The following is a 20,574-nucleotide window of genomic DNA, read 5'->3' on the forward strand; positions in this document are numbered from 1 at the left end:
ATTTTCTCATCTGTAAAATATGAGTAAGAATAGTGTCTTCCTCATGGGGTTATTAGGGTTAAACAAAGCAAGACATATGAAGCACTCAAAACAGTGTCTGACCCATAGGACATACTCAGTAAATGTCAGCGATCATCATAATAAGCATGAACATCAGTAGTCTCTGCCTAATACTGAGTTTAACATATACACAAAGAACTACACTGAGTGGCCAGATTATTATGATCTTTGAACGCATAATAATCTGGCCACTCAGTGTGTGTGTGTGTGTGTGTGTGTGTGTGTGTGTGTGTGTGTGTATGTGTGTGTGTATATATATATATATATACATATATATATATATATATATATTTTAGAGGCCCAGTGCATGAATTCGTGTATGGGTGAGGTCCGGCCAGCCTGGCCAGGGGGAGGGGACATGGACAGTTGGCCGGCCTGCCTGCTGGTCAAACTCCTGGTCGAGGGGACAATTTGCATATTAGCCTTTTATTATATAGTATATACACTGAGTGGCCAGATTATTATGCGTTCAGAGATCATAATAATCTGGCCACTCAGTGGATAGAATAATTATAATTAGGCAAATTTCTATACACTATTTAATCTATAGAATTGAATGAAGCTATAACTAATGGTCTAACATAGACCTCTATGTTCTTTAATATGCAAACTTGTTTGATATTTAGCTACTATGAATCTTAAACACATAAACCTCTGTTAGCTATTTAGCTACTGTGTGTACATATCTGAATCTAAAGAACTCGTTGCTGCATTAATTCCTAAAAAGTCTGCTTTCCAATTGGAAATATTTTCTCTTCTTATTTATCAAAGCAAATTGACCTGTCAATTGTCCTACTTCCGTTCTTTCTCTTATGTCATGCATTATTATAACACTCAGTGAACTTTTTACCCCGGAGTCACACTATTGCTTGCCCTTGTACAGTGTGGCTGCATGGAGCCCAGAGGTCTTTACGAAAAATGATATTCAGTGAATTGCCGAATATTAAAGCTAATGGAGGACTTTTTCCTCTTCACTCCAATTTTTGTCAATAGATAGACATTACGTACTTCAATGAACACATAAAATATACCCAAGCTTACTGCATGAATTGGAGCAAAGAAAAATCTTTGACTGAAGGAGAGGTGGGGAAATTTGGGTGATTCACTCATTATTAAGAATGTTTTATGGAGAAAAATGAGGAAAACAAGGGGAAAAACAAAAAAAAATTAAAAATGAAAGACTGTTTTTAAGTCCAGGGAACTTCAACTGTGCTGGCAGCTGTTGCTATTATTAACAAAACAACAGTGTGCTCGTGGGTCCCAGAGCCAACCTTGTCCTGGGGTCTGCATCGTGTTTACTTCTCTGTCTTTCCTGCTAGACCATAATGTTCCATACACAGTAGGGACATTATCTTTATTCTTCATACCTTTTGAGCACTTGCCAGGACATGGTAAATGTAGAGCTGAATGATTAATTTTGTTATTTATAATTTACTGCATAAAATCTTCCAACGACTTACTCATTTTGGTCTTCACATATTCCTTGAACTGGGCTATATCTCATTTTACAAACAGGAAATCGAAGATCTAATTTGGGGTGAAAACTTGCTAAAATCCATTTAAAACTGGCAGGCACTAAATAGCTAGATTGGTGCCTGGAAAATCTCACTGTTATCAAAGTTCTGAATTGAACATTATTAGCAAAAGCTTAACACCCAACCTACTAAAGGTGGCAAAATGTGTGATGTCTGGAGTCCCCCGACGCCTCTACTCTGTCGTGAAATCACCATGGTGCAGAGTGTCCTGTGGTGAACTAAGTTCACATGGACAGATTCTCAGAATCTTGGCTGTCCTCATGATGTTTTCTCTAAATTCACTGACCCATGCTCTGTATTCCAATCCAAAGTTTTCATTCGTGAAGCTGAAAATAGATGACTTGCCAACATAAGACTATGAATCACTAAGAAATATCATTGTAAGCCGCTATGACTTTCAAGTTCTGCTGCCTCTTTTGGGGAAGGTGGCTAGGCACTGGAAGGGGAGAGAATATTCACTTATATTCTCTCCCTCCCTTCCTCCCTCTTTCCCTCTATCTCTCTTTCTCTACACACCCCCACACACAGAGGTTGAGTATATGCCAGATGGTGTGATAACTACTCTGCATATAGTATCTGATTTAATTCTCAAACTTGTAAGGACTTTGAGTTGCTCTGAAATCAGAATGTGTCTTACAATTAACAGTGTCTCAGAGAGAAACCAAGATGGCGGCATAGGTAAACACCTGAACTTGCTGCCTTGCACAACCACTTCAAAACTACAACTAAAGGACAAAACAGACATCATCCAGAACCACAGGAAGGCTGGCTGAGTGGAAATTCTATAACTAGAAGAAAAGAGAAAAGCACACTGAGACTCAGAGGAGGTGCAGAAGTGAAGTGAGGAGTTACACAAGCTCCCGACTGCTCTGAACTTCAATTCCGGGCGAGACTCTGGGGACCAGACTCATACGGAGAGAAAATGGACTGTCTGGCTTCAGGTGGAACTCGAGGGCGGCTTTCTCTCAGAGGTGCTTGCAGTGATTACCGTGAGACACTGAGACCGGGGGGCCTCTTAGGGCAGGGCTGAAGGTCAGCCATAGCTGTTTGCTCCACCCTGTTGATTCCCTGAGACACCACCCCACCCAAGCTGTGCACAGAGGCTTTTGCATATGAATGGCCTGGCCCTTTGCAATCTAAAATTACCTAACAAACTGCAGTTGAGTCAGAGAGCCCCAGAACTTCCAAAAGAAGACCCAAGGCCCTACAGCAGCTTGCATTGTTTCACAGCTGGGCCTCATCTGGGCACCTCCAAACCCCAAACAAAGAGGAATCTGCAGATCTCTCCGTAGCTCCTGCTGGGTGGCCTCAGGCAGAGGCTAGATTAGCACCTTCTTGGAGATCCAAGAGCCAATGTACCCAGGGGTCAGAGTAGGACCATCCAGATTACAACTCCTCAGATCCATAAGGGACACACTCAAGGGGCAGACTCAGTGAGCACCAAAGCCCCACTGAAGCAAGTCCTACCCCATAAGGGTGTCTCCAGCACAGAAGTTCTCCCAGCGTAGACACAGCTGATCCTCACAGCCAATTGGCCTGGAGGTCAATTCCTCCCAGTGATACCAACAACAATCAAGACTTAAGTCTGATTGCACACAGCCCACAAAGGGGTGCACCAAGAGTGTCCACCTCGGGTAATTGGGGAGGCTGAGCCACTGGGCCCTATAGGACACCCAGCACACAAAGCTACTCTATCAACACAGGGAAGCAGCCAAAATGTGAAGACAAAGAAACAGGTCACAAATGACAGAAATGGAGGAAAGCAAACTACTGGATATAGAGTTCAAAACCATGGTTATAAGGTTTTTCAAGAACCTTCTAGAAACTGCTGATAAATTTAGTGAGACCCTCAAGGATATGAAAAAGGACCAACTAGAAATTAAGCATACACTGACTGAAATAAAGAATAATATACAGAGATCCAACAGCAGACTAGAGGATCGCAAGAATCAAGTCAAAGAGTTGAAATTCGAAGAAGCAAAAAACATCCAACCAGAAAAGCAAAAAGAAAAAAGAATCCAAAAATATGAAGACAGTGTAAGGAGCCTCTGGGACAACTTCAAGCGTACCAACAACCAAATTATGGGGATTCCAGAAGAAGAGAGAGAGCAAGATACTGAAAACCTATTTGAAGAAATAATGACCGAAAACTTCCCCCACCTGGTAAAAGAAATAGACTTACAAGTCCAGGAAGCACACAGAACCCCAAACAAAAGGAATCCAAAGAGGACCACACCAAGACACATCATAATTAAAATGCCAAGAGCAAAAGACAAAGAGAGAATATTAGAAGCAGCAAGAGAAAAACAGTTAGTTACCTACAAGGGAATACCCATATGATTGTCAGCTGATATCTCAACAGAAACTATGCAGGCCAGAAGGGAGTGGCAAGAAATATTCAAAGTGATGAATAGCAAGAACCTACAACCAAGATTACTCTACCCAGCAAAACTATCATTCAGAATTGAAGGGCAGATAAAGAGCTTCACAGATAAGAAAAACCTAAGGGGGTTCATCACCGCCAAACCAGTATTATATGAAATGCTGAAAGGTATTCTTTAAGAAGAGGAAGAAGAAGAAAAAGGTAAAGATAAAAAATTATGAACAACAAATACATATCTATCAACAAGTGAATCTAAAAATCAAGTGAATAAAAAATCTGATGAACAGAATAAACTGGTGAATATAATAGAATCAGGGGCATAGAAAGGGAGTGGACAGACAATTCTCAAGGGAAAAGGGGTGTGGGGTGTGCGGGAAGAGACTGGACAAAAATCGTACACCTATAGATGAGGACAGTGGCGGGGGGGGGGGGGGGCAGGGTAAGGGCAGAGGGTGGGCTGAGACCGGGTGGAAGGGAGCTATGGGGGGAAAAAAAGAGGAACAACTGTAATAATCTGAACAATAAAGATTTATTTAAAAAAAAATTTGAATGCCACCTAAAAAAAACAAAAATAGTGTCTCAGCTCTGTGTCATAATCTAATTAAAAGCATTTTTTCTCTCATCATAATTCAAAATCATGGTGCATCTCACAACAGATGATGTCTTAGAGTGGGAAGAGCATAGCATTCTCTCCACATCCCAGATGAGGAAACTGAATGAGTGGCAGAGCAGGGCAACTAACTCGTGTTTGTTTCACTTTTCTGAAGACTATGCTTCTAATCTGATGATACAAAATCAACATTTTCCTATCGCCAGGGTAAATTATTTTACCCTGTTAAGCTCCCACTTTCCCTTGAAAACATTTTCTTGTAGGAAATGAATATCAATTACTGCCAGAGGGAAATAAAAGAAGACACTATTTTAAAAATTCAAACCTTGAAGCTAGAAAAATGTAATGGTCTGGGAATAGGCAGCATAGTAAGTATACACTTCCACTAACAACACATAGACCCACAAAGCACTCCAAAAGTACAACATACCTTTTTCTCTCTCCTATATCTCAGAAATGCCTTCACAAACAATGAATGAGGTGTGACATTAGAAGTCATTTATGGTAACTTTTTAATAATTCACTGGCTGTTTTAAAACAGAGAACAGACTATTTCTTGAAGTCCATATTATTGCACAGCACAACACTAAGTCAAATTGCAAAAGAGGAATGGCAACGTCTAACATTGACCGGATTAGGAGAGGCAGCATATTCCATCATCACAGCTCCCAGGACCCCAAGAGAAGCCTATGGGCCCTGAGGGAGAATTTGCAGGGAGTTCCTTGAGGAATTCTCCGGAAGCAGATGAGCTGGCCGTGCAGCTAGCCTCACACCGGGCTGCTGCTGCAGACAGCCCGTCTCAAGCTGTGCCCCTCTCTAGTTTCAGAGGAGGCACAGTGCCAGAAGACCCCCAGCCACACTTCCCCTGTGAAGTCCCCCTGACAACCACAGGGTGGCTCAGATGCAACCACCTGCACTAACCAGAGAGAAAGCTGCGAAACTGCTAGCAGGGCCTTGCAGAGATCACCCATCAGGGCTTTCAAAGGAATTACACACTTCTCAAACCTTAGCCACCCTCACTCGCTTCAGCCTGGAGATCGCAATCTGAAACTCATATTTAATTCCTCCTTGGGCAAATGGGTCTCATTCACCCAGAATAACACTTTCTTCAACTCTGCCAACACAGGGAGGCACTGTGCGGTGGGAGAGAAATCCGAGAACCCCAACCTCGAAGAGTCAAGGTCTCAGCATCACTGAAGGAAAGGTAATAAAAAGGTGCATTCAACAGAGAAAACAACCACACTTTTTATTTCAGGTTCCTGCAGAGCTCTGGCTGAAATACTACCGAGAGGCAACTGCCGAGCTGCGTCATGCAAAGAATTCAAAAATCAAATCAATGTTCCCTCTTTTATGGCTTAGAAACCTACAAGAGTTTTCTGCGACCACAGGACCACAGAGGGCACAACAGCGCGCAAGGATGAAATGCAAAAGTCAGAGCGTTTGCTTCCGTTTGCTCTGGCTCCGGGAAACAAGGTGAACCCGCAGAAGCTGCAAACGAGTTGCTGCTAATGGAGGGGAAGGGACCCTTGCAGAGGAAATTCTATAGGAGAGTAATGGGAGCTTATTAACATTTTCATGATCAAAATAAGTTGCAAACTAAGGCCTGGGTATTGAGTTACAGGTATTGGTTTCCTACAGAGGTGGCCAGGGCCAAGTGCAAAACCCCCTTTGGAGGCCCTTCGGACAAGATCCATTTTCTGTCAGTGGTTTTCAACTTCTCCCCTTTCCATTGTTGTCCTAATCCAGCAGCTCACAGAGCTTTCCCATCTCCCATCGAGACAGCGTCATCCCGTCCACTAATGGCTGAGCTGAAAAAGCCTCACAGATATCCTTCCCGCTGAGAGAAGCAAACAGATGTTTACAACTATTTATTTGGGGGAGAGGGGAGGAATTTTGGTACAAACTTCTACACACCTAACCTGTACTGGTTAGAATGGCATTGCCCCATAAGGGCCAGGTGGAAATTTTGCTCATTAAAAGCCTGGTTAGTCCTTCCAAATTTATAACAAGGACCAGAGCAGCCACTTAATAAAACAGTCAACTCACTAATATGTGTGTGTGTTTTTTTATTGACAGCTTCATTGAGCTATAAGTCACATATCACACAATTCACCTACTTAAATAAGTGTGCAATTCAATTTTTTAGTATATGCACAGATATGCAACCATCACCATAATCACTTTTAGAACATTTTCATCACCCCTGGAAAAACCCTGTATGCACAGGTATCACACCCATTTCCTCTCAACCCCCTCCCTCAGTCCTAGACAACCACTCATCTATTTCTAGTCTCTACAGACTTGCCTATTCTAGACATTTCATGTAAATGGAGTCATGTAATACCTCTGTGTGGCTTGTCACTTAACAATGTTTTCAAGGTTCATCCATTTTGTAGAATGCATTGAAGCTTCCTTTCTATTTATGCCCAAGTAATAACCCATTATACTGATTACCACATTTTATTTATCCATTCATCAGTTTATGGACATTTGGGTTGTTTCTACTTGGGGCTATTATGAGTAACATTGCTATGAACATGCATGTACAAGTTTTTACGGAGACACACGTTTTCATTTCTCTTAGCTGTATGCCGAGATAGAAATGGAATGTCTGGATCATATGGCAACTCTATGCTTAAGGAAGTGCCAAACTGTTTTTCCAAAGCAGCTGTACCATTTGACATTCCTACCAGCAGGGTGTGAGGGTTCCAACTTCCCCATGTCTTTACCAGCACTTACTATCACAGATAGTATCTGATTATAGTCACCCGTGAGGGTGGTAAGTGGTATCTCACTGTGGTTTCGATTTGCATTTCCTTGATAACTAATGAGGTTGAGCATCTTTTCAAGTGACCACTGTATATCTTCTTCAGAGAAATGTCTATTCAGATCCTCTGCCCATTTCTTAACTGGAGTATTTGTCTTTTTATTATTGGGTTGTAAGAATTCTTTATATATTATAGATGTACGTTTCTTATTAGAAACATCTTTTGCAAACATTTTCTCCCATTCTGTGGTGGTTGTTTTTTTACTTCTTTGATGGTGTCCTTTGATGTACTAAAGTTTTTAATTTTGATGAAATCCAATTTTTTTTGTATTGGTTGTATTGTTTAATCCAAGGTCACTAAGATTTATGCCTACATTTATTTCTAAGAGTATTATAATTTTAGCTCTTACATTAAGGGCTTTGATCCATTTTGAGATAATTTTTATAGTTGAGCTAAAGTTCACTTTGTGTTATTTACAAGTGTGTTGTTAAGTATAACTTCCAAAAAAGTTATAAAAATATATAATTTTTAAAACATATATTTAACTTAGCAGAAAACATTTATTGAGAAATTACTATGTTTTGGGCCCTGTATTAGATTCTGGAGCTACATGGTGAAGAGAGATGATAAAAATTTGTACCCACATTGAATTTACAATCTACTGGGGAGAAATAGACAATAAATAAACCAATGACTAGGAAAATTGTACTGACTGTTAGGAGGTGAAAAACACTCCAGAGAAAATTCTTCAATCCAGCAAGGAAAAATCAGTAGTACTGGGAGAGGAGTGGCATTGTTAAATGAGGAATGCTGGGTTAGGTCTCAACGACAAGTGGCCATTTAAGCAAAAAGTTGGAGAAAAGGTAGTGAAGCATGCACAGGAAATAAAAGACACCCCAATTACACACTGTTTTCATCTACTCATTAAAGAAGGGGCCAAGGGCCATTTGGATATTTATAACATCATTCGCAAGCCATACAAAATTATCAACTTAAAAATTAGCCTGTTATATTTGGTCAAACATGTAATAAACTCACCCCTAATGTTTTGCCAGGGCCAGACCAAATGATTTCAAGGGCCTTATAAAGCCCTCAGACCAGACGCTTCCCACCCTTGCTTACTGAGAGCCAAGAGTATTAAAGGTCAGAACATTTTATAAGTAGAAGAAAATTAAAAATTAATTAACCTTCCTTGCTCTCTGAAGGCGATAGCTTAAGCCAGAAAAACTAAGAACTTAGGGAAAGACGGTGACAGGTGGGATGCACATCTTAACCAGTATGCCACATACTGCACTTGTTACCTGAACATGTTGTCTTATTTCAAAAGACATGCATACACACAGAAAAAGCTAAGAACTACATGATTTCATTCATATGAGAAATATAAAACTGAAACTTATGAACACAAACAGCAGTGTGGTGGTTTCCAGAGAGATGAGAGTGGAGGGAGAAAGTTGTCCTAAATATGAGGTGACCAGAGAAGATTTGACCTTGGGTGGTGGGCACATACTGCTATATACAGATTTTGTAACTTAGTAATCCACACATGAAACCTATATGTTCATGTTGACTAATGTCACCCCAATAAAATTTTAATTTAAAAAAAAGACATACATAATTCCACCAGATAATAAAATCCACAAAACAAGTGTTATGAACGAAAATGTATTCTAGTTATCTAATGGTTTGAATAGCTTTGGAGGACACCAAGCTTGCTATCGATGAGAACTTAGGCTTCAGACATCCGTTAGTTATGCAACCTTATAGAAGGTACCCATTTGGTAGAAAATATTTGAAGAGAAACATGTGCCCTGGTTCCTGTGTGCCTTCCTAATCTATATAATATAAAAACCTAAGCGACCGCCAACTGTTCGACCAGCCAATAGGTAGCTATGATGTGCACTTACCGCCAGGGGGCAGACGCTCAATGCAGGAGCTGCTGAGCTGCGGAGACTTGGCAGCTGTGGTTCTCGGGTGACACAACTGGAACCAGAGAGAAGGGAGCCCAGTTCTGGGGTGTGTCACCTGAGAACCACCCTCTCGTAATCTGGGACCTCTAAGGGGATGTCAGAGAGCTGGTTTTGGCCTGATCCCCGCAGGCCAGGCCGAGGGACCCAACCAGTGCACGAATCCATGCACTGGGCCTCTAGTGTAATGATAACAAGCTCCACCAATTGCTCTGTCTCTAAATCTCCCAGCAAAACACTAATAGGCGCCTTTCCTTACTGTTCAGATCCTATCTATCCCTGGTTTTGAAATGAAACTTCTTTTTAGAAGACAGTAATATATCTTGAAAAACTAAAAGAATAAGAAAAAGAAATGAATATGTTAAATTTATTTAAGGAAAAAAACACAGTGTAGCAGAAGTCAATGTGATGTATGTCTTGACTAATAGCCACGGGCTCCTCTCATAGCACAATGGTCACCAGTTCAAGATCCATCCCTGATATTACACTAGGAGAACTTCCCCAGGATCAAAAATACCCCTACATCTTTTCACATCTTTACTGTCACCAAAATGAAGACACATGCCGAATACTGAGGGAGTAGCGGATGCCTTCCAGGCTGGAACCAAAAGCAACCATTTAAAATTGGGAAGTAGACAGAATAACAAGACTATCTTACAGGCACAGTTCAGGTTTCAGCCTGTTCAAGCAAGAAAGAACTTTGTGGTTTAGTATTTAGTAACACGTGTGCTAGTGTTTATTAACATTTTCAAAATTATTCCCACATCATAAAAAATTGTTTGGATTTTGTATTTGTTTGTTTGTTATCCTAAAATCAGAATCTGGATTGTTACTTATCCCCTGATGACTACCCTTTCTTCTAGAGCAGGAGTGGACAAGATTTTTTTTTTTTAAATAAATGGCCAGATTGTAAATATTTTCCACTTTGTGGGCCAGACAGTGCCTGTTGCAACTGCTGTTGTAGTGCTAATGTAGTCCCCCATGGAGTTGTGTAAACAAATGGGCATGACTGTTTCAATAATATTTGATTTATAATAAGCAGCAGCAGGCTAAATTTGTCCCAACACCCCTATTCTAGAGTAAGAACCTGGTTTATGGCCACGTGAAATGCAGACTACATTTCCCAGAATCCCATGCAACTACATGTGGCCATGTGGTTAAGTTCTGGCCAATGTGATGTAAGCAAAAGTAGAACACCCATCCATGCCTTTCTTCCTTCTATCATCCTGCTGCTTGTAATGCAAAAAGTCCATGGAACCTGCTGGACCTCTGCATTGGACCATGAGGACAAGAGTCCATGATGGAGCAGAAACAGCCCTGTGCTGCCTAACCACAGACTTTTTGTGAAGAGCAAATAATCATCTATTTTGCTTAGACCTCGGTTACTTTGAGTCTCTTATATTCTCAAAAATATGCACAATGTAACTCTAAATTAACACAGAGATCATCTCTTCAACTCCCTCATTTTATAGATGACCAAGAAAAAAATATATACAGCCCGGCCAGTATGTTTCAGTGGTTGAACACCGACATAGGAACCAGAAGGTCACAGTTCAATTCTCAGGTTGTGGACTTGATCCCTGGTGTGAGGCGTGCAGGAGGCAGCCAATCAATGATTCTCTCTCATCATTGATGTTTCTATCTCTCTCTCCCTCTCCTTTCCTCTCTGAACTCAATAAAATATTTTTTAAAAGAGAGAGGGAAAAAATGCACACACAAAAAACACCTGAGGCTCTGAAAAGATGCTAGACTTGACTTAACTTGGATCAATGGCTTGCTAGCCACTGGCTAACAATGGCTGGTCTGAAGCAAGGCCTAGACCAGTGGTCGGCAAACTCATTAGTCAACAGAGCCAAATATCAACAGTACAATGATTGAAATTTCTTCTGAGAGCCAAATTTTTTAAACTTAAACTATATAGGTAGGTACATTGTTATTAACTTAATTAGGGTTCTCCTAAGCTGGCCTTCGCTAAAAACTTAAGGGTCAAAGAGCCGCATGTGGCTCGCGAGCCGCAGTTTGCTGACCACTGGCCTAGACTCTTAAGTGTTCTGAATCTACATCCAATGCTTTTTCTACATTCACGTACGGCTAACACTCCCAATAAGCACTTGCTTAAATTAAAAAGGGAGGTTATTTTCTCCGTGTGACTTTTTTCCAACCATTTAAGCCACTTGTTTTCTCTGGGAATGAATGCTCAGTTTTATTTTTAAAGTAAAAGGAAAAAGCATTTTTTATTAATAGATACTCGCTTTATAGTTAATTCTTCCAACTTCTATTTCTTTCAGAATGGGAAGTGTTTTAGAATAATTTTCCACCTAAAGCAGCAGAAAACTCCTCAGAATTCCTTTCAAATAATCTTACCTATTATTATCTTGAATCATGCATGAGATACACACCCAGAAATAAATACTGTGATTAAAGGTTAAATGTGAGAGCAAGCTGACTTCAACTTTAACCAAAATTAGCGGGACAACCTAAACTCACATGAGGGAAATAAACCTTTCTAGTTTTTGCAAAGCATATTCATACCAATTATTTGATCGAGCAATAAAACAGCTCTGTGAACAGGTATTATATCTGCTTATACAGATAAGGAACGGGACTTTGGGACAAGGAAATGACAATAAAATCATCATGACAAATGTGCAGAGTACTTTAAGTCTTAAAGCACTTCCACTTAGTCTTATCCCATGAGACGGGTTCCTATTTATCCCCGTTTTCCATAAAATTACACATTAAGAAAGATAAGACACATGGCCGATATCGCCAAGCTAACAGAGCAGAGCCAGGACGCAAATCTGATCTCCAAGCCAGAGTTCTTTCAGGTCTGAGAGGAGAAATCCGCTACCTGAATTCCAAACCCATTGTTCCTTCTAAAGCTGAAACCTAGTCTCTTACCTCCTGCTTAATTTTTTCAGTTAGTTACACCGTCTCGTAAAACAAACGCAAATCTTCAATAAAAAAGGAGTGAAATGTGTTAACATGTGGTATGTCCGTAAATGTGTATATATGTGCAAAAAATGTGTGTATGTATTTCTGATAGCCAATATTTTATTTACTTATTACATCCCTTAAAACAAAAGATTTGAGATGTGAACAGGTCCAACCTGCTTAGACAGATAAGCAAATGAAATTTGGGAAGTTGGTGTTTTTAAAGACACATGAAGAGCATTATGAAGCAAAAGGTGACTGAGAAGAACTGCATCATCTTTTTCTTTCATTCCCTCCCTCCCACCCCCCCGCAAAAAAAAAAGGATGGGTGCTCAATTGTTTAGGGCAGCGATTTTCAACCAGTGTGTCGCAAGAGGCACACCGGTGTGCCACAAGAATGTTTAAAACATGCAATACCTGACTATGCATTCAGGGGCACTGACCTATTTTCCCTTAGATTGTCAAATTAAAAGATGACAACAGCCAACACATTAGCCGTCTGCTGTGAATGAATACAAATTATGCCTTTTTTTTGGTCTGGTCAGCAAAAAACATATTTTGTGGTGTGCTGCAGAATTTTAGTAATTAGTTTATGTGTACTGTGAGATGAAAAAGGTGGAAAATCCCTGGTTTAGGGCAATTTCAGTATGCTTCATAGGAACAGCAGCATATAGCAAGGCACTACAAAAATCACTATGTATGAATATCTACTCAATTAAACAGAACTCCATACAATAATCATCCTGCTGAAACTAACAGGATTGCAGAGTCTTTCTTTTAAAAAATTAGTTTCCATATTTTCTATTAATTACTGGCTGATCTTAAAAGTCCTCCTCCACAAGGGACTCAAAGCTCTCAGCAATCTGAAGCCAATCCACACTATTTGTTCTATCTTATTTCCTCTGTTAAAATTCTTTCATTCATCTTCATACGCACCGTAATGCACTTCCAAGTAGTTTGCTAAATGGTAGGCACTCAGTAACCACTCAGTGAATTCAGGGAATGGACACAGTATCCCTAGACAGTCGAGAGCACATAGCATAGAGCAAAATTCTCCGCAGGGCAGACAGTTTTTTGTGGTGCTTTTGTTGTTGTTGTGAATCCTCACCCAAGAATATTTTTCCATTGATTTGTAAAGGGAGTGGAAAGGAGGGAGAGAGACAGGGAGAGAGAGAGAAACATCAATGAGAGAGAGACACATTGATTGGTTGCCTCCCACATGCACCCCAACTGGGGATCAAGCCTGCAACCCAAACATGTGCCTGTGACCAGAATCAAACCCTGGATCCTTCAGTCCAAGGGCTGATGCTCTATCCACAGAACCAAACCAGCTAGGGTCAGATAGTTTACAGTAACACAAAATTTCCACTGGCACCTTGTTCCAAGATTCTCAGAAACCTGATCTGAAGACAAATAAGACATCTATTGTTGTCAGCACTGAAAATGCACCTGATGCTTTCGCAATACGTGAAGCAACATATAAAGTTGTTTTCTTAAATATTTTTTAAATTCTCCCTAAACATCTTTCATTAATGTGCAGAATGCTTTGCTCAGCAAAGTTAATGTCAATGACTCTGTTCAAATAAACAAAAGTTTTAAGTACAAATTGACAGTTTCCTGATAAACATATATAAAATCTGTACATCTTGTAACTACAACTACCAACCCATTGATTATGTAAATAACTAACTCTGAGAGCAAGGCTGAAACAGGAACAAAGAGAAACTTGTAATGTCATGAATACAGATGTTCTGTTGGAAAATCTTATCAAAGGATATAGACATTTCACAGGGTCCTACTCTGCTTCATTATTGAATGATTCCACCAAGCTCAATTGCATTTCCAAAAGGTTTTGATATTTATATGAAAGATATTTTGAACAAATTTAAGGAAGATGTTACAAAACAATGTTGAACTACTCTATATAAAACAATTATATAGAAATTGTTCTTTGCATTGGTTAGAGAAGTATGCACCTATAATGTTTCTAAATATTTACTTAATCAGAAAACCAACATAAGTTATATTTATCTTAATTGCAAAGAGAGATATAGGCCTGGCTGGCCTGGCTCAGGGGTTGAGCATCGACCTGTGAACCAGGAGGTCAAGGTTCGATTCCCAGTGAGGGCACATGCCCGGGTTGCAGACTCAATTCTCAGTGTGGGGTGTTCAGGAGGCAGCTGATCAACGATTCTCTCGCATCATTGATGTTTCTCTCTTTCTTCCCCTCCCTTCCTCTCTGAAATCAATAAAAATATTTTTTTAAAAAAATAGAGATATAGGAAAATTTTCCAATACAATCACTTGAAAAAATTAACTACTAGCTTGAAAGCCAATCGGTCTAACAGTAACAAATCCAAATGTTCTACCTTCTGGCCACAGTGGGAATTTGAGCCTGGCAGCAAAGCAAATCTTCTGTGGCCCATTGTGAGATGGTTCAGGTTGCAAAAGGACATTACTTCAACATCTAATAATGTCTAAGCATATGTTTCATTATTTAGTCAAAAAGAGTAAAGCACTTCCTGCCAGTGTGGTCATAACCATATCCTAGCCATACTTAAGGGCCAAGGTATTCATTAGCTCTGGATGTGATATTGATGGGCTAAGAGAAAACATCTGAGGAAATGACAGATAGTGGCATGAGCTGGGAGTCACAACAGTGTGTCTCTAGTCCAAGTATGCCACTACCCATGAGACCATGGAGCCTTCAAGTAGTGTCTGTCCTTTATTTAGCTATCTATAAATCTGGGATAATATTATACTCTGTCCCCTATTTTCCTCCTTCCTCATCTCTTTCTATAATAATCCTGATCCTCTAGTCCTACTATAGAGGATGAAATATTCAATGAATAGGGAGGAAAGCCAGGGTCATTCTCATTAATAATTAATATGTATGTTGTTCTTTACACTTAATAACTACTTTGTAACTTTTTAAAATTTCACACCATTTTAATGCTGGTAAAATTGAGGCCAGAGAAATTAGTTAACTCACTCAGGTTACATGGTAGAGGCAGATGTTGAACCCAGACCTTCTGACTCTAATATATATAATGTTTCTGATATAAAATGTTGGCTCACTACAGAACAGGTAGGGATCGCCTTACTTAAGTAGGGTATGGACTTGCTAAAATGGGACCATGCTCAGTACAAAGTTTCTGAGTTCTCAAAGGAAATATTTAATCATCGAGTTACCTTGCTCCTTAATAGTCCCTCCAAGAAAAGCAAAAAGTGGAGCAATTCAACCTCATTCCATCATATGCACCAAAGGAGAAAAAAAATCTATATATATGAAATTTAAAATGCCAGGAAGGGGTATTACATACATATAAAGTAAAATGGTGAGACAATGACTAACTTCAATGTCTAGAAACAGAAGTTGTTGGCAAAATTCAAAGGATTTTCAGGATTGGCAAGGGAGGGGGATGATGGGATGCTTGTTAGTTGATCTTTGGTGAAAGGTCTTCTAATTCAATCCCTCATTCCAAAGGTGAGACTGAGGGCCAGAAACAGCAATGTTTACATTCCGTCGGCCATCAGCTCTATGGGTGATCCTTGGATGATGACTTATCCCAGGCGTGATGCCCTCCGTAGCAGAAATGCTCCTACGCTGCTCCTGACACTTCATTCTTTCCCCAGGGTTTCCGTCCTTTGGAAAAGCTCTCTAATCTTTCTCAGCTCCATTTTTATACATAAATGAATCCTGCTCTGTAAACACTATATAGTATTTTGATGACTAAGGCTCTCCAGAGCCTCTGGGCCATTCTGAACAGCAATGATCATCCAGGGGTGATGAATGTGATGCAGAAATCCAGAGAAAACCGGGCTGAATGTCCTCTGAGCCTGGAAATCCCTTAGATCCCTAAGGCTTAGAAGGATGTTTGACTTTATGTTTCTGTGCATTTGTGCCTGTGCACATGTATGCACATGGAAAACTAATCCCAGACACAAGGACTGTGCTATTCACCATCAAAGATGAGTGAAACAAAAACAGTCCCTTTAACGGAGAGATTTGGTCACCTGACATTTCACTGCACCATGCTTCAAATATATGAAACTATAGCACTTAAAATGCACACCCCGCCTGCCAAGAGTTGTAAAAAATAGACATATTTGAGGTTGAAAAATAAATGAATAAGTAAATCAGAGATAAAAAGATTTAACCCTCATGCAACACTGACTCAGCTGAAATCACATGTATAATGTGTTACTCTTAAAGCAACGACACCTTTATCATTTACATTAAGTCTTCAGGCCTCCTTCAGTGCAGAGGAGATAATCCCTCAGCCCTTCCTTCACATAATTGTCTCCTGCCTTCTCTTCCATTTTCCCACTTCTGTTAGCCACCTCTTTCTCTCTTCTTACTCTTCAAATCCATTTCCCCCAGATATTCTTTGCTATGAAAGAGTCCTAGCTTCACTCTTCCACCTTGGATTCCTTTTCCTGGGTGTCTCATAAAGTGGGCACTGCCATAGTCACTAGTCTCTACTTCCCACTGTGCTAACATAACACATGCATTCCATCATTTAATCCTCATGACCTGTAACTCTCATAGACGTTCATGAACTTGTTCAGGAACACAAGCAGCCTACTGGGGACCACAGAGGATAGGATCCCTCTGTGTTCTCATTATAGCACCATGACAGGCTCATAGCAGAAGCTTTAAAAATATTTGTGCATGATGGATGGATGGATGGATGGATGGATGGACAGATGAAGAGGAAGAACAAGAATTTCAACAAGATGTGTCTCCCTCCAAAACAGATCCTCTTGCCCTAACCAGTTTGGCTCAGTGGATAGAGTGTCGGCCTGCGGACTGAGGGGTCCCGGGTTCGATTCTGGTCAAGGGCATGTACCTTGGTTGTGCTCACATCCCCAGTAGGGGGCGTGCAGGAGGCAGCTAATCGATGTTTCTCATCGATGTTTCTAACTCTCTATCCCTCTCCCTTCCTCTCTGAAAAAAATCAATAAAATATTTTTTAAAAACAGATCCTCTTAACTATTGTACTATATGTCTTAATTTAGTGAAATAAAAATTCTAAAACGTGAGCAGCTTCTGAGGACCAGCTCAATCTATACATTATGGACCGTATTATGAAGTTTTGGGTGTACAGTTTGTAAAAACTGCTCTAAACACCTGTTTCATCAACCCTGCGCTGGATAGAGAAGGACCTCCACTGGAGCATTGCGGTGAGGGCTGCATGTGGCAGGCTCGGTGCACAAGGCCAACAAAAGTCACCTGCTTTTACCCTCACAGCACAAGCTCATACTGAAGGAAAGTCTCTAATTTTATTTGAATTCCCAAAAGCTATATAGATTTTTTCAAAGTGCTTCCAGAAAGATTCTCTCTTTGGATCTTTATAACAATCTGATGGTAAATGCTCAGCCTTGGGGCTGGGGAACTGAGTATTATATGATAAATATATCCACGAGCTCTCAGTCTCCCTCTGCTGTCTGGAATCAGCTTCTTTACCAGGAGACAGGCAAACTGAAAGCTGGACAATTTAACTAAATGGTTAAAAAGAAATAAGTATATTAGACAAATGGCTCTTTAGTATAAAATGACTTCTACAGATCAAGATATATGTCATTATAGCAAAAGAAACAACACAACCCAATGGCCACCCAGAGGCAAGCGAAGAGACCATGATACACAATAGAGTGCTGTGTGGCTGTAAAGAAACCAGCAGGGGCTCTGATGCTACACCAGTGCAGAACAGAGGGGACAGTGTGCCAACTGTGAGCTGAGACAGGCGAAGTACTAATATAATATAAAACATCGATGTATAGGATGTAAATATATGACATACATAATACACATATTTACTTACATATTCAAAAAGGAATAAGAGGAATAAACTAATAAAACGCGACCTTGTAGAAGGAGCGAGAACTGGAGGAAAGCGGGATGGAAGCAAGGCCTCTCTGAATGTCCTTCGCTTGATGGTTTTCACTCTCAAATCATATAACTGTCTTACATAATTTAAAAAAACAAATGTGGCTTAAAAACATAAAAATAAAGTAATCCCTAAAAATGAAGATAAATAAAAGTAAATAAACTCCATATCAGATCAGGTTGTGGGCCTAACCCAAACAGAGAAGAATTATTTCAAATAAGTTCAGGTCATGGTATTTTGCATATCCACAAGAGACAGCCTCTGCACAAAAAGAACCACAAACAAGTCTAAAACTGCATTTCACATTTCATCATTAGTAACACACACACACACACACACACACACACACACGCACGCACACACACGCACACATGCGCGCACACACATATACACACTTGTAGTTATATTAAAGTCATTAGGAAGAATGATTTTCAGCATGAGAGCAAAGAGTAACCTATAATCTTAAATGTGAAGCAGAAATATCAATGTAACTTCAAGTCTTGTTTACTCTTTTTATTAACAAAGGTCCTAGAAACAATGACTACCTCGTAGCAGTGAGCACCCCAGTGTCCAACTTGGGGATCTCCAAATGTCATTTTCTCTCATAAAAATCATTTTCCCTACACATGAAATAATTTCTAAAACAAAATTCATAGATTTTCTTTCTAAATTCAAGCATTGCCAATAATTCGATTAAAATCTGTTAACATTTATGAAAGGAGAATATATATTTCAAATTATCAGCGTTCAAAAACCTAACACTTTAAGACTCATGCCAACCCATAAAAAGATTTATGCAGATGTACATGTGAATGCCATTGCCTATTTCATCCTTTTTAACTCAGAACAATAAAAACATAAATCAATGCAAAGTTCTCCCTTTCCAAAACACAGTTGGTAAAGTCACACAGCAATACAATCTGAATTATTATTATAAAAAAAACCACACATTCAAAGCCTTCCTCCTCCCGAAATCTGGGGGAAGGTATCTGTTAATGAACTTAACACTTTGACGTTAGAGTGAATGTTAGTTCTCTTCACTCATTGCATTTCCGTTTAGTGGTCAAGGATTATCATGTTTTGAAGGCGCTCTCACGGCGGTGCCTTACCAGTGTAGATGCTGGCATTGGAAGCCGGAATACCAAACTGTGACTCGATGAACTTGGGAATGAAGGTAATGAAAGCAGTTACAATGGCACTCTCAGCTGTGTATGACAAACTCACAAAAAGGAATGTCATGTTGCTTAAGATCCTGACAGCTGCTCTTGGTAGGTCTACAAAATGACAAAAATGACAAATGAATGTTATAAACAAGGGATGGAAAATAAAATAAAACTGAATTGTTTTTGAAATGAACTGGAAATAGCCATTCAGCAATACTTGAGAATATTAAATAAAGAATAAAATTTGAAAAACCTGATGACCGATTAGAAATTATCTCCTTTATTAAATAGATTTTGGTGGTGTTTTTTTTTAATTTTCAAAAAGGATAAAGAAATTTAATAAAGTTTTTTTAAAACATGCCCATATGCAAATATCCTTATAAGAAGTATCCAACCTATGATTCCTGTTTCAAAAATGGTTTAAAGTAAATTATTTGCATTTTTTAATATATTAAAACAATGCCATTCTTTGTTACGACTCCAAAGTCTACTAAATGTGTGAAGTACCTGCAACATAACCCTAAATTACAGTTTTCACTTCACCCAACTAAAACTCCCCCGAGAAAATGACATCTGGGTGCCATCTCCCTGGCACCAGATGGCACCCAGAGCAGAGGAACTGGCACGTGACTGGACAGCTGATCTTCCAGCCTCAGGAAATAATACAGCTACAAGGGCACATGGGTAAGGCCACCAGATCAGACAATTCAGGGACTTTGGAACAAAGAGAAATCTCCAAAGGAGCAGGACAGCCCAGAGCTGGGGCTCTCCACCTGCCCAGCTGCCTCGCAAGGAAGAGAGAAGTCTATTCCTCGACTGTAGGCATTTATTTCACAGGACTTGCCCAATATATGCCTCAAGATGTATGTGCAAGTATTTTCATGTCGGCATTCACTGCTTGTAACAGCAAAATGTTAGGAAAAAACACCTTAATGTCCGTTAACGGGAAGTGTTTAAATTATGGCACCAGCCATATAATAAAATACTATGCAGTAATTACACCTGAAATAAGCTGCATGTACTGGCATAAAAGGAACTCCAATCAATATTTTTATTAATGAATAAAGCCAGCTGCTGCAGAAATATACATGTGTATATAAATATATAATATTTCATATATTCATATACGTATATATATTTCTATAATATGTTTATATTACATTTAATTACATTTGCATATAATATATTTATATTTTATTTAATATATCATAGATCATATATTTATATATAATATTTATGTAAAAATAAAAAAACAAAAAT

General features: G+C 39.5%; 1 protein-coding gene across 1 annotated transcript in view; it reads right to left on the minus strand.

The window, feature by feature from the left end:
- The window catches only part of SLCO5A1 (solute carrier organic anion transporter family member 5A1), a 98,168-nt gene that overhangs the window by 21,775 nt on the left and 55,819 nt on the right, over positions 1 to 20,574 (minus strand). The window contains exon 5 of the mRNA XM_080646882.1: positions 19,261 to 19,425. Coding sequence (XP_080503008.1) covers positions 19,261 to 19,425 — 165 coding nt within the window. The remainder of the gene's footprint in view (positions 1 to 19,260; positions 19,426 to 20,574) is intronic.

This window comes from Plecotus auritus (genome assembly GCF_963455305.1).
Source record: "Plecotus auritus genome assembly, chromosome: 11".
Taxonomy (NCBI): Eukaryota; Metazoa; Chordata; class Mammalia; order Chiroptera; family Vespertilionidae; genus Plecotus; species Plecotus auritus.